The sequence below is a fragment of the Oncorhynchus masou genome, chromosome 3 (genome assembly GCF_036934945.1).
Source record: "Oncorhynchus masou masou isolate Uvic2021 chromosome 3, UVic_Omas_1.1, whole genome shotgun sequence".
NCBI classification, from domain to species: Eukaryota; Metazoa; Chordata; class Actinopteri; order Salmoniformes; family Salmonidae; genus Oncorhynchus; species Oncorhynchus masou.
The window spans coordinates 29,486,874-29,504,378 of NC_088214.1; the positions used below are offsets into that span (position 1 = coordinate 29,486,874).

General features: G+C 39.9%; 1 protein-coding gene across 5 annotated transcripts in view; it reads right to left on the bottom strand.

Moving 5' to 3' along the window:
* The window catches only part of LOC135514189 (astrotactin-1-like), a 278,864-nt gene that overhangs the window by 132,917 nt on the left and 128,442 nt on the right, over positions 1-17,505 (bottom strand). For all 5 annotated transcript variants that reach the window (XM_064937505.1, XM_064937488.1, XM_064937496.1 and 2 more), the window contains exons 12-14: positions 13,448-13,614; positions 12,021-12,215; positions 4,534-4,661 (exon numbers count right to left, since the gene is read on the bottom strand). In XM_064937505.1, the coding sequence (XP_064793577.1) occupies positions 4,534-4,661; positions 12,021-12,215; positions 13,448-13,614 (490 nt within the window). The remainder of the gene's footprint in view (positions 1-4,533; positions 4,662-12,020; positions 12,216-13,447; positions 13,615-17,505) is intronic.

The window sequence follows — 17,505 nt, forward strand, 5'->3', positions numbered from 1 at the left end:
CACACATGCACAAACATACACCAAAACAAAGAAAATAGGTAAGCCAGCAGCAAACCCGCCTCTGATATTATTAACTCAGATTGCTATTGGTATATGAAAGCTATTTTTCAGATGCTGGTTGAATCTGCATGCATTAAAGCTGCTTTTGGGAGAGTTTAGAACAGTGTATATAAACCTATTTTTTTGGCCAGGAGGTCTCAATCTGTAAAGTAGAAGCATTACAGATTCCGCAATGTAAATGTAAAGGTCATTTCCGATTGAGACGACATATGCAGCATTTACCGTGAAGACAGTCTGCACTAAAAACGGGAACATTGTCTTTAAATTTAAAAACACGCTGTAAAGCTGAACTTCCGCAATGTCGATTGAATAGAGCCCTAAATTAGATTGTGACGACCTGCCTGCAATGTAACCGGAAATGTCAACATCGATGCTGAGAGATTGTTGATTGGATTTATTGGGTTATTACAAATCTGAACCTGTCACTTTTGCTTCAAGACTTGTCTTCAGGAGATTGTCGGCCTTGTATGCAAGTAATAACACAAAGGAGATACAAACCCAGCGTGTCAAAACTCCTGTGTCAGTCATTTTTCCTAACTGGCAACAGTACCGGCCGTTTTTCCTAACTGGCAACAGTACCCACTCCTTTGATGATCACAGGCATCTAATCTAGTGCTAGAGCACAGATGACTGACACTGTGTACTACTTCACCTGTGGTGTTTCCCGTTCTACCTCTCTGAATTGACACTTTTACTATACTCATTCAGATGCTCACACACATTTTAGTCAATCTGAGCTGTGAGAACATGACAGCCAATGCCTTTGTGAGAGAGTCCCCTGAAGACAATCAGTGAAAACCCAGAAGGACTGCTCCCTTTCTCCCTTTCTTCATCTTATGGGACATCTGCTTAGTGGCAGTGAAAGCATACCTGCTTTCTGCTTTCCAATTAAATCAAGATGTATTTGCCTTTCAAAGCCTCACCTCCCTCTCTTCTCCATTGGAATAATTGATGGAACCCACTGGCCTATGATAAATGACTTCCAACCCAGAGATGAATAGGAAGATGAATGCATTGCCCTAGGAGGGTTGGAGAGGTAGTGCAAGGAGTGCTGACATGGTGACAAATACACTGACCATGGCACCAACCTGCCTAAATCAGCAAGGGAGGGTGACAACCGCTCAAGAGCACCGCCAGGCACATCATCATTGCCTCACTCCTGTCTCATGGACTATTAGCTAAGTTAGCAATTAAATGCCAGGTGCAGTAGATTCAGTGTTTCTGCTATAATACGATCAAAGTGAAAGGATGCATATACCGATTTACACATTCAGGGCAGTGTATGTTCAGTTAAATGCTGATAAAGGAGAATAGCCCTTCTAAGGATCGACATTTCAGGTAACTTGAAAGATCAATACTACTGTGTAGGATTTCATCCAGCATCGGATAAGCAATTCCCTCCATTGTGAAATCTAAATGACATCTGCAATGAATCACTCAGACGTTGACATTTACAGTATCTATTCCCAGTATGCAAAACCGGTCAACAATACATCATTTTAACCAGTTTTTCTCACTGGGATGTTTCTTGTTGATTCTTTGAGACTAGTGAGGTCAAAACTGTCATTTTCTCTTGACTATTCTGCATTTCACTATGCCACATTTTAGAACAGAGAGCAAAACCCAGGAATCACTGTACCTGAAAGGGCCCCAGTAATCCCATCCCCATGTATGCATAAAAATGTATCCTACTGTGTAAGATAAACTCTAATAGAACTGTAGCTGCAGGACTATTACAGCATTATAGTGTGCATCCTAAATGACACCCTATTCCCTACATAGTGCACTACTTTTGATCAGAGCCTTATGGGCCCTGGTCAAAAGTAGTGCATTAATTGGGGAATAGAGTGCCATTTGGATCACAACCATACTGGGGCATGGTGCAGTGGTAATGGGATACTGCGCTGTGGCTCCCCTCCAGCCCACAGCAACCGTTGGAGAAAAAAAAGTTGTGCTTCACAGAGGGACAAGGCCCTGGGATGTGATGACAGCAGAAGATCCATTAAGATTATACTTTTCTAATATCCTCTGAAGTTTCCAATAAACTTCAAATCTTAACAGATGCCAATCTGTCCTTATTGACTGTCCATTACTTTGGAAATAACCTTGGAAATGTGGTTTAGAGTGAGGTGCACTGTAGTGTCTAAGCCATCTTCTTTGAGAGGTCATATAAAACATTCTAAATCCTTAACATTACTGTGGATTCCCAAAAATAAAAGGAGATGGCATCTCCCACAAAAGAACGCAATTACTATGGATTTTGTTTTTCACACCACTGGACGCATCGGGCCAGTTGCATCCAAACATAGGTACCATAGTTACCGTAATAATTGTATAGTACCGAAGGTACTATAATAGTGCTGGATGGTTACAGTATATATACAAAAGTATGTGAACACCCCTTAAAATGAGTGGATTCTGCAAATTCAGCCACACTCGTTGCTGGCAGGTGTATAAAATTGAGCACACCGCCATGCAACCTCCAAAGACAAACATTGGCAGTAGAATGGCCTTACTGAAGAATTCAGTGACTTTCAATGTGGCTCCGTCATAGAATGCCACCTTTCTAACAAGTTAGTTTGTGAAATTTCTGTCCTGCCAGAGCTGCCCCGGTAAACTGTAAGTGCTGTTATTGTGAAGTGGAAATGTCTAGGTACAATGTCTCAACTGCAAAGTGGTAGGCCACACAAGCTCACAGAACAGGACAGCTGAGTGCTGAAGCGTGTAAAAATCGTATGTCCTCGGTTGCAACACTGTGACTAATGAGTTCCAAACTGCCTCTGGAAGACACGAATGGTTCGTCGGGAGCTTCATGAAATGGGTTTCCATGGCCGAGCAGCCGCACACAAGCCTAAGATCACCATGCACAATTCAAAGTGTCAGCTGGAGTGGTGTAAAGCTCGCCGCAATTGGGCTCTGGAGCAGTGGAAATGCATTCTCTGGAGTGACGAATCACGCTTCACCATCTGGCAGTCCGACGGACAAATCTGGGTTTGGCGCATGCCAGGAGAACGCTTGGGGAAGGCCCATTCCTGTTTCAGTATGACAATGCCTCCGTAGACAAAGCAAGGTCCACACAGAAATAGTTTGTCGAGATCGATGTAGAAGAACTTGACTGGCCTGCACAGAGCCCTGACCTCAACCCCAACACCTTTGGGGTGAATTGGAACGCCGACTGCGAGCCAGGTCTTATCGCCCAAGATCAGTGGCCGACCTCCGTAATGCTCTTGTAGCTGAATGGAACCAAGTCCAGGCAGCAATGTTCCAACTAGTGGAAAGCTTTCCCAGAAGAGTGGAGGCTGTTATAGGAGCAGAGGGGGGATCAATTGCATATTAATGCCCATGATTTTGAATTAAGATATCCACATACTTTTAGTCATGTAGTGTATGTGCTCATTTCATAATTTCCACTGTGACAGTTTGTTTATAATATGCTAAATATTTAATTGTCCCACTGCAAATTCGATGGTGCTTTAAGACAACCATTATATTGTACTGACGACTGAATGACAGTACTGCAGCATACTGTATGGTCACAGCTTCACAGTTTTCACAGCACATATCTAACCATTGGTTGGGCGTACATCCTTTTTTATTTTTACATTTACAGATAAAACGAAGATCAGTGTCTTTCCATTTCCAGGAAATTGGATGGAATGGGATTTCTCTCAAGTTGAGTAACCCAAATGTTAAATATTCTGTTAAGCTCCCTGTGCAGTAATGTTGAATTGGGCAGTAAAATATTTAATTGGTCAGTAAAATGTTGCACAGCGCAATATCAGCAGCAAATGGAAGGATGAAAGATGCATTACATTGAAGCCTGAGTCATTTGGTTGGAGCAGGGAGGGATCTTTTCCTCTGTTAATGAGGGCATTTTAGATAGAACCTCTGTATTCTGTCCAAACGGCACAGCTGGCATCATGTAGTGTGGAGAAGCACTAGACAGAATTCTGATCTGAAAGCAGTAGCACAATCCAATCTAATCACCCCTTTTCCTCATGAAAAATTATTTTGTTAATACCTTCCCCCATTTCCTTCCAGTTCATTATTTACATGATTATCTGCTTGGTAACATGGCATACTGTGTGAATGTGGATTGTGTAGTGTGCTTGATGCAATCACACACATTTTGAAAAGGTTGATGAAGGCTGATGTGGATGTCGTGCATGTTTTATTAAAATACAATCAAGGTTATATGACAATACGGTTGCGAAGAGAAAATCTAAACATTCCAAATTGCAGTGGTTCAAAAGCACTATTCTTTTTTGGTGGAAAACATTTTTTATTGAAAACAATTTACCCTCATGCAGCAAGTCATGCTGTACTTCAGTACATGTACTGTACCTTCCATATCTGTTTGCATAGTTTCAATATGCTCAACATCAAAAAAACAACATATGGTTATTGATTAAAACATATGCTGCTAAATGTACATACTCTTATCATACATAGATTCTGTAAACTTATCCCTACCTGTGAGATAGTCTGGATCAGGGACTGGGTCTGACAGCTCTTCGTGGCACTGCACGTCGGTTGGCACTGATGCCACCACCATGCCATCTGGGAGCTGCTGCTCGATGCCTCGGGCAAAGTTCTTCTGCCTGGATTAAGGATGAGACAACAGCCTATTTAGAGCCCCACAATTACTCACCCATCCAACTAGGCCTTACGAGGGAGACAGGGAATAAGGCAAAGAAGAGACTGTACCTGCGTCCCAAATTTCACCCTATCCGTTATACAGTGCACTACATTTGAACAGCTCTCTATGGACCCGGGGCAAAAGTACTGCACTACATGGAACACGGTGCTATTTGTGACGCAGCCACAGCTACCAAGAGCTTATGAGGGCCTACAGAGAGAATAAAGCAGAGAAGAGCCAGTGTCAATCATGAGCACATTGCAAAGCAGTATCTTCTGAAGTGAAGAGGAAGGTCAGCAACTCTTGGAGAAAAGTGGAGATAATAAAACCAACACGTTTCAGCCCATAGCCTTCATTAATTTTTATTCTAGCAGATCGTTAAGAGAAAATCCGTAGGAAATATATGAGCATGCATGGAAGAATCAGAGACATCGAACATGTCATTTTTCATTATGTTAAATATCCTTTTATTCTGTGATTCTCCAGTTCCAAACCTGATATGCTAATGTGTTCATGTTTAATACTGCTCATCCTGGTATACTCATCCCTGTCTCTGCTCACCAAATTCATTCATTACAATGGTGGTAATCTCCACTCCAAAGTGTCCATTCGAAAGTTTGAAAAAGAGTGGATCTTAAAGGGCAAATGACTTTGAATTGAATATGAATAAACTGTATTGTCGCTACATCTTTCATTTGTCCTATAAAAGGATCAGCGAGGAACCTGAAAGTTATGTGAAAGCCTTATTGCTTTATGCTGACTTTTCTGCATTCATGGTAAGAGACACTGTTGAAGATTTGAGTTTGAAAGGTGATCCTTAATCTAAAAATCTTGGTTTCTCCTAGAAAGCCTGAATCATGAATAACCACATGTACTGCATGAGGATACCCGTTACAAGGATTTTAGACCAGACAAATAATGAAAGCCAATCCATTCAATAGTGAAATAACTTGTAGGGACAACTTTATAAAAAGAAAACACCCACCCAAAAAACACACAAATAGCTGAGCAATGGCTGAGCGATTATTAAGTCGATTCTTCTGACTTGAAGGTTAACAGCCACATCTAATTTAGAAACCAAGAATAAACAGCATTATTGGGTTGAAACAGGAAAGGTGTGGGATGCAGTTACAAACCCCTCTTATTATTCATCTATGAAGGAAAAATGACTGATTCTATTGAAAGGACCATTTTGTTATTTCCACATTCCAAACACAAATGTCTGTCTTGAAGCAATAATACTCCCAGCATCCCATTACTTAATATATTCTTACAACCACCTCTAAAATAATAATTTATCCCTTGAAGTAACAAATTAGAAAAGGTTTTCATAACTGTAATAGTCCTGTCAACATCTACAATCCATAGCAGTGCCAGTGACAAATATACTTGAGCTTCTACGGACTGTAGATGTGAATATATTTAGCTAAAATCTTCCCCTTTGGGAAAGGCATTGTGTGAAAATTAAACCTGTGCCCATATCCACAAAGCATGTAAAGCTGTTTCAAGACAACAAAAAACACCCAGCTCAGAGTAGGTTTTAGGATAATGTTAAGACACTGCCCAGACAAACTCTGAGACAGGAGTAAAAATCAATTCATAAACATTTATCTCCGCTGGTAATCACAACAAATAGTTAAAGAGCAGCAGCAAAATAACAATAGCGAGGCTATATACAGGGGGTGCCGGTACAGAGTTATTGTACATGTAGTAATATGTACATGTATTTAGAGTTATTAAAGTGCCTATGCATACACTACCAGTCAAAAGTTTGGACATACCTACTCATTCAAGGGTTTTTCTTTATTTTTGCTATTTATTACATTGTAGAATAATAGTGAAGAAATCAAAACTATGAAATAACAGATATGGAATCATGTAGTAACCAAAAAAGTGTTAAACTAATCAAAATATATTTATATTTGAGATTCTTCAAATAGCCACACTTTGCCTTGATGACATCTTTGCACACTCATGGCATTCTCTCAACCAACTGAATGAGGTAGTCACATGGAATTAATTTCAATTAACAGGTGTGCCTTCTTAAAAGTTAATTCGTGGAATTTCTTTACTTCTTAATGCATTTGAGCCAATCAGTTGTGTTGTGACAAGGTAGGGGGGTATACAGAGGATCGACCTATTTGGTAAAAGACCAAGTCCATATTATGGCAAGAAGAGCTCAAATAAGCAAAGAGAAATGACAGTCCATCATTACTAATGAAGGTCAGTCAATCCGGAAAATTTCAAGAACTTTTAAAGTTTATTCAAGTGCAGTCGCAAAAACCATCAAGCGCTATGATGCAACTTGCTATCATGAGGACCGCCAAAGGAATGGAAGACCCAGAGTTATCTCTGTTGTAGGGGATAAGTTCATTAGAGTTACCAGCCTCAGAAATTGTAGCCCAAATAAATGCTTCACAGAGTTCAAGTAACAGACACATCTCAAAATCAACTGTTCAGAGGAGACTGTGTGAATCATGCCTTCATGGTCAAATTGCTGCAAAGGAATCACTACTAAAGGACACAAATAATAAGAAGAAACTTGCTTGGGCCAAGAAACACGAGCAATGGACATTAGGCCGGTGGAAATTTGTCCTTTGGTCTGGAGTCAAAATTGTTGATTTTTGATTCCAACCGCCATGTCTTTGTGAGGCGTGGAGTGGGTGAACGGATTATCTCTACATGTGTGGTTCCCACCATAAAGCATGGAGGAGGAGGTGTTATGGTGTGGGTGTGCTTTGCTAGTGACACTGTCTGTGAGTTATTTAGAATTCAAGGCACACTTAACCAGTATGGCTACCACAGCATTCTGCATCGATACGCCATCCCATCTGGTCTGGGCTTAGTGGGGCTATAATTTGTTTTTCAACAGGACAATGACCAAACACACCTCCAGGCTGTGTAAGGGCTATTTTACCAAGAAGGAAATTGATGGAGTGCTGAATCAGATTACATGGCCTCCACATTCCCCTGCCCTCAACCAAATTGAGATGGTTTGGAATGAGTCTGATTGCAGAGTGAAGGAAAATCAGCCAACAAGTGCTCAGCATATGTGGGAACTCCTTCAAGACTTAAAAAAAACAACATTCCAGGTGAAGCTGGTATAGAGAATGCCAAAAGTGTGCAAAACTGTCATCAAGGCAAAGGGTAACTATTTGAATATATGAAATATATTTTGATTTGTTAAACACTTTTTTGGTTACTACTGTACATGATTCCATTTGTGTTATTTCATAGTTTTGATGTCTTCTCTATTATTCTACAATGTAGAAAATAGTCAAAATAAAGCAAAACCCTTGAATGAGTAGGGGTGTCCAAACCTTTGACTGGTACTGTATCAAAATAATATTTTAACAACTCCAACTGCATGTGGCGCAGGAACCACTGACTCGCAGCATTTTTGTATTATCAAGACACCTGCTGGTAACTCTTAACTGGTTAGGTCAGCTAATGCATGAGGTCTCCTAATTATCTGTTGACTAGGTGGGACTCTTATGACTAAAGAGGCTTCATGCATAGCTTTTATTTTTACCCATAAGAGTAGGAGTAAAATGTCTCTATTCTCAGCACTTACAACCAATTTTCTACTCTGAGACACAATGTGGATGAGGACACTGCAATAATGTATGCCATTTCATTTGTATGGACATTCCATGGACAGGGGGTAAGGAAGAGAAACACATTGTTAACAGTAATTAAAAGCATGGAAATTAGACTCACACAAATCCAATATGCTGCTTTAGGCATAGTATAACAATGCGTATCGCTTGAGCAAAGGAACTAGAGAAAAGGTACGGATAATGCACCTTGGGCCTTGAAGGTGGAATGGTTTTAATGTGCCATTGTCGTTAATTAGTATTGTCAAAAAGGAGGTATACCGGTATGAAATATGCAATTGTTAAACTGGCTTAAAGCCAAGTCCATATTAGCATAGTTAACCGCCAAACTTTATCACAAATTACTTTTCCTGTGACCTCAAAATGTAAAAGCACAAAAAAAAGTATGAAAATGTGTGCACTCACTACTGTAAGTCGCTTTGGATAAGAATGTCTGCTAAAATGTCTAAAATGTCAAATATAATTGTGAGTTTCTTTAGACTTTGGTCTCTAACAAACAACAATTAAAAGTAGAATTAATCAAATTATAATCAGTTGTGGGATGAGATGAGCATGGATGTCAAAAAACTATTTCAGTGTCTTTTAAGATCAGGCAAATTAAAGTAAAAATAATATTTTGGGGTTTCAGGATTTCAGCCAACTTTATAATTTCAACGATGACATACCTCATACCTTTGATTGACATTGAAACTTTTTTTTTGGGGGGGGGGGCGCTCATATCTGACGACAAGTGATGGAATGACCCTGGGGTGGAATCTTTACAGGGTCCAATAATAGAGGCAATGGCCTCCAGTGTTCAATATAATCAATCTAGCTCAGACAGACATTTTATATTTTAATTAAGCGAGTAGATTAAGGTGTTCCTCCTCCGAGGGGGTGAGAGGAGACACCCCACCAAGTAGTTTGGGAATGTGGTCTTAATCATGATCCCAAGCAGGCCCTGATGAGAACAAAGGGCGGTAAAATATTAATTAAAACCTGCTCTAAGCATGTTGTGTGGAGGAGTGAGAGAGAGAGAGAAACAGGGACAGCAAAGAATGAGGAGCCAAAGGGGAGAAATAATGAGAAGAGGTTGCCTTTTTAACTCACATTATTCTAATGGACTTCATTGCCTCCCTCAGAGACACGGAGATCTAGCAGTGGGACATCGCATCACTGCAAAGTCTCTAGACATCTCAGCTGAGATCCCATCCCATCTCCCTCTCTATGCTCAAGAGAAGAACAAAATGTAATGGAATATTCCCTTATATGTGCCTTTGATAGAAAACTCTGTGTCTATGCCGGTCTCAGCCACATAAAAGCTCCAGCTAAGATTGTGTGACACCTCTTATTTACCTCCAATCCTCCACAGAAAACTCTGAAACTTTTGAAATAATAATTACCAAGCCAACTCTGAAATTCAGCCGGGTAGCATGAGTGATTCTGACAACGACATCTACCTTTTTTAAAAACATGAAAAGTGTTTCAGAGGCTGGTGAGCATGAAAGCAGAGCCCACAGCCCTGTGTGGATAGAATCAGACGCAGCTCTGTGGCACAGCCTGGAGCCTGGCCATCCAGCACGCTCTGCTCCTGCTGACTGGGTACAGGCTAGCCTCATCTTATTCCAGCAACACCGGCTGTGAAGAGCCAGTGGGTACCTGCTCACTCTGCTAGATGTGTCCTTTAATTTTCTTCCTTTTGTTGTTCCAGCCAGACTAAATAAAAAGGTAGGGGTAGGATGCCTCTTTTTCAAATAAATAAAAGATCAACAGTCAAACTTGACTCAGAGGGAATGTGCATATTTTGTCTAGTTTGTGAAACACTCCGCGTACAGTAGAGTGCGGAAGAGTTGAGCTTGGGAGTTTGAAGAACCAAGCTTCCATTTCTATCCAGCAGCTATGTACTGTATGTGGTTTCTGTGCTTTTCAGAAATTTGAAAATAGTCATAGTTGAAGTTCCATGACTTTTTACACAATTCATGAATGATTAGACAGTGTTCAAATGTCATATTCTTGCCTTTCATAAGTTTACTGTCAAAGAGTGAAACAGATGTTTGTGACCCTCCAGAACCGTGGGTTCGGGCTTTGAAGAAGCGTCAATGAAGCTCCAAGCACCAGGCTGGTGTGAGTATGAAACAGAATAATACCGTTTTTTCTCTACTTTTTTTCCAGGAAAGACTTTGATAACGTCTCTCATGGTGACTCTCTTTGGAAACCATCCATGAGTCCCACAATAACCTATTCCTTTCCATGGGGTGTCAGTAAATTGGTCAAAATGTTATTTATAGTGTTACATTTGATTTACCTATACAATGTAAAGACAATACTTCAAGGCAATATACATTTTGAAGTTGGTTTGGCCATTTTCTCCTTTGAAATAATCCAAATCTGTAACATTAGCATTTGTTTCTAATTGAGAGAATGTTCATTCATATTTTTCTAGATTCAATTTGAAATTCCCTGCACTGCTACATCAGCAGTAATATTTACATCCCAGCACTATTCCTCCTATGTATCAACGTTGACTATTTCCTTTACTTTCAAATTAATTGTCACATCAATATGGCATTCTTATGAGGCTTAATTAACACACCAGTGCAGACTCTTTGTTCATTGCACATTCAAAGTTTTATCTGCTCCAATTAAGGTTCATTACACCAAACTGGCTGCTGGTCACTTCTAAATCACTTTTGACCATCTTGTATAATTAGGGTTTGCGTTGAGGCTTTCTCCAGTGCTGTGTCTGCCTGCAATCTGCACAGGAGCATTTGGTGCTTTTCAAAGTCTGTCTGAAACCCTGGCTGTCTCTCCCAGTGCTTTCAAAATGAGGAGATCAGAGCATTTGAGATTTAGCTACTTGATGATATTAACTTTCCCTCGTTCACCTTCCACTAGCACTCATGTGACATATTGTAAGTGGATGAACTGCCTCCGGCTGCGGGATCCATGTGCACCCAAATTAAATTTCAGGTCCGAAGATTATTTCCGTGACCTTCTGACTTCCTGGCTCCAGCGGAAAGGAAGCATCGTGAGTGGACGATGGTAATTAAGCAGCCTTCAAAGCATTCTGCCACGGAACTAATTCCCAAACATCAAAACAGGGACTGCTGTGCATTTTGTTAGATACTGCATTCATATCTTTAGATCCTCATTCACAGGATACACTGTATTTATATTGACATGTAATGTGGTATCGTTATGATAATTTTCATTGTGGAGGGAAGAGTACATTTGAAATATGCCATACATATTTAATCTTCTGAGTTCATTAATTGCTCACCTTGCTTTAGTCTACTATACATCTCTACATATAAAATAAAATCCATAAATAGTAATACATTCTGACATGTTCTATGTTTGAGCTGCTTTTGAAAGCAAAAGTCGAATTGGAAACATTATTGGCATCGTTAAATTCGATTTTCATAATAGCAAGCTAGGACTGATGGTTTGGTTAGCTAAGCTAGCAAGTCTGTTTGTTTGGTTACCTTTGCAACTAAAGTCGCTATCTAGTAAACTTGCTATTTCTAGCAGAAATGTGTTAAATTATAGTCATTGTATAGAAGGGATAATCAACTCGTGGCTCAAAAGTTCCCTGGAAAAGAATGCAACTCCATGGAAGTTAAGTTCTACTCGGCTAGCGTGTCATGGAACACACCTTCCACATCGTTTATTATTAATCTATTTTATACATGAGATAAAAACCCATGACACAACTCATACATTACCTGAAGGTAGCTTTGAGGATCTGACCAGAGATGATTTCTTTGGTATGGTTGTTGTAGCCATAGAAGAGGTCCCCGAAAACGGTTTGGTTGGCTGGGACGTCAGCTGTTTCCCCACAGTCCAGTCCCTCAGTACAGGCTTCAGACAAGGGCTGGCAGGAACGACCATCTTGACCTCTCTTGTAATCCTCAATACAGCTACAACGGCAACCAGAAAAAACTATGGTAGCATTGTGAGCTGAGCGTTTATTAATGTGTTCTTACATTATATTAAAATAGATTGTTTAATCTAGATTAAACATGTAGCTTCTAATACATATGGTCATATTCAGGGTTTAGAACAAATTATGTTTGAATTCAAGTCAATACTGGGATAAAAACTAGGTTGGTTTTGACTTCTACTGGATTTGATTGAGTAAGTTACTTTGTGACTGATTGAAGAGTGCATGAAATTCCTTTTTAACATTATGTAAACATCACTTTAGCTAGCTATGAGGATTATTTATTTATTTTACAAGTGCACATCTTTATGACAGAGTTCAAGGGGACACACAAAATAGGCCTCACGATTCTAGTGTGCTGATCAATTCTATGTTTGTTCTATTGTGCTATTAAATCAATTCATTGAACACAAACCCCCCATTTCATTTTTCAACAAGGAAATAATTCAAACAGTGTGAGTTTTCTCAAGACTCTTTCATATTGATGACATTTCGACATCCCAGTGTCTAGCGAGCTCTGTAAAATGTATCAAAAGGCAGTACAAAAAACGGCCAGGGATTAAACTGAAAGAAGCTTTCTTCATGATGACATTGTTCTTTCCACAGGAAAGTGTTACTAAAGAGGGTTAGATATGTCTTAATGCAGTCCTAATGCACATGACATACTGTATAAACTGGTTCACTTTCTCTGTCATACTTTCATGTTTCATATGATAGTAAATGACACGTTTGCCACTGACAATCAGAAAGACTTTAGTAGTCAGGAGAAGACTTGACACACACTAAAATAGAGGTCAAAATATCCTTCTCTTTTAAGAGACAACCTCTCCAAGGGGAAGAGACTACTCACTCTGAGTGACTAACGCACTACACAGCTGACATTTAAAATACTTACTGCTGCACTTTCTTGTCCTACTAAATCTATGTCATGACAATGCCTGACAATCACCAGGAATCTACTGAGGTGAAAAAGAAGGACATACTAGTAATTTCATGGCATTGTTTAAATGTTCTACCATGTACAATTCAATCCTTTTATACACTTTAGGATATGACTGTTTAGTGTCATGCAATGTCAGCTCAGTGCCACAGAGACAAGGCCATGGGCACATAGGGATGGCACAGTATGGGACCTGGTCAAAAGTTCTGTACCATAAAGAGAATAGGGTGTCATTTGGGACAAATCCAAGTTCAGTAGTGTTCTCTCACCCGCAGAACATCTGTATGTTGTAGAGGGTGGGGTCATCCTCCAGGGGGGCGAGCTGTTGGAGGCACAGTTGTTCACAGCCTCCGTTGAAGCCATCAGAGCAATCGATGCCAATGTGGTGGTCGTAGCAGCCTGTGCCATCCTTCATAGGGCTCAGTCCCGGAGGGCACTACAAGTAGTGGGAATAAAGGATAAAGGATGTCCAGATTGTCAAAAACAATAGGGCTACAGATTAATCAAAATAATATGAGATGTGATCTGATTTTAGTTCACACAGAAATAAGTAGAGATCAGACACATCCAGATCCCATGTGTGTGTACGAATTATAGAAAATTGGGAAAGCAACATTTTTGCAAAACTTTTAGAAAAATCAAGGTAAAGGCTTTGATTACATTTTCCCAAATAACATTCCGTAAACTCTTTCACACCACAAAGGGTGTGCTGCTAACCAAGATATATGAGGCACAAAGGTATAATAAATTCACAGAGGCCTGCAGAACTTCTACAACTCCACACCTGCATCCATAGTTACAAAGACTCCCCTGTGCCTCCCAAAGCATTTTTTATCAGAGGCCTGTGAAGCCAAATTCACATGATGTTCTCTGTAAGCCATTCCTTCAAAGGGGACTTTGATGGGATGATACTTAACAAGGTATCCCTGCCTGGAGAAAAGAGGGAAAAGCTATGTTTGCCTTCAAGCAATAAGGAAGCATAAGTGACAATATATTTATTTATTTCCTCTTCAAAGTCTCCAGTGCCCATCGACCCTGGCATCATGACATCCTAACACTAGTCTGTGTTAGACCGGTTGAAAGAGTAACCCTGTGGGGAATTTAACCTGTTGCTTTTGTTTTGACAGGATCGTATGAGAAAAAGTTTGGACCTAACGCCAAGTCAGAAATTATTTGATTATGACCAATATATTCAGACGTAAAGAGTTTCTAGACTGTTGCAGTAGGCTATGTTTGAAGCGAAGCTCTATGTGGATGGATCATACATACTGCATGATAACCTAGCATGAGAGGAAATTAACAGCCATGAAATAAATATATTTTTTCACCATAGGGACGAGCGGAAAAAAATTAAATATGAATTGTAACTTCATCAGTTGAGTCAGACAGCTGCACTGAAAATCCACAATTGTCCTACATCATATTTATGTAAGATTTCAGATTGTGTGCACCTGTAAATGTGGTTTATGTCCCCCCCCCCCCCATTTCCCCATTTCATACATACACTAAGGCTGGGATTCAATCCGACCGCAGTTTGTCAACAATTAGGCTTAAAAAGGCAATGTTTCAGTGTTCACGAGGATCTGATTCATGGTAACACTGCATGTCAGCTCTCAGACATGCAACCTGCGCGAGGGTTAAATCCCTTCCTAGATCATGATGACCCATCTCTCCACTGACAACAGTGTAGAGGACAGGTACAGTACAGTATATTGCTTTTTGAAGCCCAAGACTTATGTTGTTATACAAAGTGGTCTGGTTGGCCCTCTTACACAATTGTTTAACCATTGGGCTAATGGACATGGTAGTTGATAAAGTATCAATGGCCAGTGAGGCACATGTAGTAACAGGAGTACCTCGCCTCTCCCTGGACTCATTGTTATTGATTTGTTGCATGGCTATGAGCACTATGACAACTGATTTATCACCTGTAATGTAAAGATCATGGTACAGTGAATCTCCTAACTCATCTGTAGCAGAGACTCCTTAAATCACTGTGCCTCTTTGCAATCGATGGCAATGGGGAAGTGTGTCGTGTGTCAAAGGGATGTCAGAGAGGAAATAATGTATTGATAGTTCTTGCTTGTGAACCCTACATGTCTCTCCTTATTGAGTGTTGGAATAGGCCTCCGTTCAATGACATGCAGAATTAGGAGAACTCAATAACTCATTTCCCCAATGTCCAAAGAATGGTGATCATCAAAGACATGCTTTAATGATTTTTCATACAGTAAGTTATCTATTGATAACAATGCAAATATTAAGTGTACCACTTTAAGAACATTTTAGAAATTGACAATGCATGATTGAGTGAATCATATGATGTAAAGTCATTCAGATAATGTGACAAATGGCAAAAGTCTAAAGATCCATCCCTCCATGGTAGAAACATTAGATAATGTCAACAAAAATTATTCTTTCATTTTAGATTTTTATTTTCTCTCTCTTTTTTTGTGTTGCTTGGTCAAATAACAAACTCATGTTTCACCACAAAATAAACAATATCCTTTACCGGCAGTTTAAAGGGCAATGAAGCCCTTTTTCTACTTCTCCAGAGTCAAATGAACTCGTGGATACCATTTTATGTCTCTGCATCCAGTATGAAGGAAGTAAGAGGTACAGTGCCTTGCGAAAGTATTCGGCCCCCTTGAACTTTGCGACCTTTTGCCACATTTCAGGCTTCAAACATAAAGATATAAAACTGTATTGTTTTGTGAAGAATCAACAACAAGTGGGACACAATCATGAAGTGGAACGACATTTATTGGATATTTCAAACTTTTTTAACAAATCAAAAACTGAAAAATTGGGCGTGCAAAATTATTCAGCCCCTTTACTTTCAGTGCAGCAAACTCTCTCCAGAAGTTCAGTGAGGATCTCTGAATGATCCAATGTTGACCTAAATGACTAATGATGATAAATACAATCCACCTGTGTGTAATCAAGTCTCCGTATAAATGCACCTGCACTGTGATAGTCTCAGAGGTCCGTTAAAAGCGCAGAGAGCATCATGAAGAACAAGGAACACACCTAGCAGGTCCGAGATACTGTTGTGAAGAAGTTTAAAGCCGGATTTGGATACAAAAAGATTTCCCAAGCTTTAAACATCCCAAGGAGCACTGTGCGAGCGATAATATTGAAATGGAAGGAGTATCAGACCACTGCAAATCTACCAAGACCTGGCCGTCCCTCTAAACTTTCAGCTCATACAAGGAGAAGACTGATCAGAGATGCAGCCAAGAGGCCCATGATCACTCTGGATGAACTGCAGAGATCTACAGCTGAGGTGGGAGACTCTGTCCATAGGACAACAATCAGTCGTATATTGCACAAATCTGGCCTTTATGGAAGTGGCAAGAAGAAAGCCATTTCTTAAAGATATCCATAAAAAGTGTTGTTTAAAGTTTGCCACAAGCCACCTGGGAGACACACCAAACATGTGGAAGAAGGTGCTCTGGTCAGATGAAACCAAAATTGAACTTTTTGTCAACAATGCAAAACGTTATGTTTGGTGTAAAAGCAACACAGCTCATCACCGTGTACACACCATCCCCACTGTCAAACATGGTGGTGGCATCATCATGGTTCGGGCCTGCTTTTCTTCAGCAGGGACAGGGAAGATGGTTAAAATTGATGGGAAGGGGAAGATGGATGGAGCCAAATACAGGACCATTCTGGAAGAAAACCTTCGGCTTCATTGCCAAAATACTGAAATATTCCTATGAGGAAACGAGACAGTACTGTATATGATGGCACTGTACAGGCTTGTGAAGCTTTTGTATTTAGGCTAAACTGGAAAACCCCTTGAACCACTTTTCCTTTTAATCTTATTTTCTAATGGAGATACATTCCTCCTGCTTACTTCCAGCTTATGGGAATCAGCCATGTGGTATTGCTACTGTACATAGCAAGTTGGATAAGCTATGCCATTTCCAAATTCGCCAAATAGACAGATTGGAGAAAGTGGACAATAGAGATTGAAGACTTATCCAGCCAGCAGAGTTTTCTACACTGGCAAGGAAGATAGATTTGGTTTCAAATGCCATCATTGAGGTTATCAAGGCATATCAGGTAGTCTTAAGAGTTACAAAAGTATCCAGAGTGCAATGATATAATAGCCCCTTGGGAATATAATTTGAATTGTTGTAAACTTTGTAACAAGTACAAACAACAACAAAGATTCTATAACGCTCTCCTCTAAATCAAACATATTGACACCCCTACAGTAGTTACCAGTTCTTACCTTTTTCACAATGTCAGAACCAAAATCGGAACCAATTTCTTGGGGGGGGGGTTTGATTCTAAATATTTTTTACTAACTTCTAAC